At 50.9% G+C, this 731-nt stretch overlaps 1 protein-coding gene across 1 annotated transcript in view; it reads left to right on the top strand.

Annotated features, from left to right (window-relative positions):
- LOC119592062 (ankyrin-1-like) overlaps positions 1-731 on the top strand; it is an 8,946-nt gene that overhangs the window by 5,888 nt on the left and 2,327 nt on the right. Inside the window, exons 2-3 of the mRNA XM_037940871.1 lie at positions 54-152; positions 381-560. Of these exons, the coding sequence (XP_037796799.1) occupies positions 474-560 (87 nt within the window). The 5' untranslated portion in view covers positions 54-152; positions 381-473. The remainder of the gene's footprint in view (positions 1-53; positions 153-380; positions 561-731) is intronic.

The raw sequence follows: 731 nt of genomic DNA, 5'->3' as shown, positions 1-731 counted from the left end.
TAAATACCCTTTGTTAAAACGGTAATCCCCACAGGCACTCACTCTATTCACAGACGGGGACTGGGGCGTTGTTCTTCGCTGCCCAGGGCGGCTTCCTCGACATCGTCACCATCTTGCTCGATAATGGCGCCAAAATCAACCAGGCCTCGAAGGTAAGAGGGAAGACGTTCTGTAAAAAAGGGAAATTAAGTGATGTGTATTTATTTGATTCCTTTTAGTGATGATGCTTAGCAGTAAGGAGTGAGGAGAGACTTTTATATTTCGAATGTCATTAGATTACAACATTCCATCTCTGTTATTAAAAGTTCTCACTTGCTTTGGCTTTGACTTTACAGTCTTCTCTTAAGATATACCATTCTTGACCCCTGTCCCTCATGCAGGACGGCGGAACTGCGCTCATCGTGGCAGCGCAGTGCGGTCACCTGGACGTTGTGACCGAGCTGCTGCGACGCAACGCCGACCCCAACAGCGCCATGAAGGACCGAGCCACCGCGGTCTTCGTCGCAGCACAGAACGGCCACACCAGCGTCGCCAGGACTCTCCTCAACGCCGGGGCCAAGGTGAATCTAGGTCTCCAAGGCGGCCGGGGGTTGAGGCCTGATGTAATGAAGTTCGGGACCAGGGTTTGCGTAGGTGCTGAAAAGGGTGTGGGGGTGTGGGTAGGATTATTGGGTAGGCTTATGGAGAAAGGCTTTTCAGGAGAGAGCTGATGTAGAAACAATGATTAGTGA

This window comes from Penaeus monodon, chromosome 29 (genome assembly GCF_015228065.2).
Source record: "Penaeus monodon isolate SGIC_2016 chromosome 29, NSTDA_Pmon_1, whole genome shotgun sequence".
In the NCBI taxonomy this organism is placed as follows: domain Eukaryota; kingdom Metazoa; phylum Arthropoda; class Malacostraca; order Decapoda; family Penaeidae; genus Penaeus; species Penaeus monodon.
This window is presented reverse-complemented; position numbering and strand designations above follow the sequence as displayed.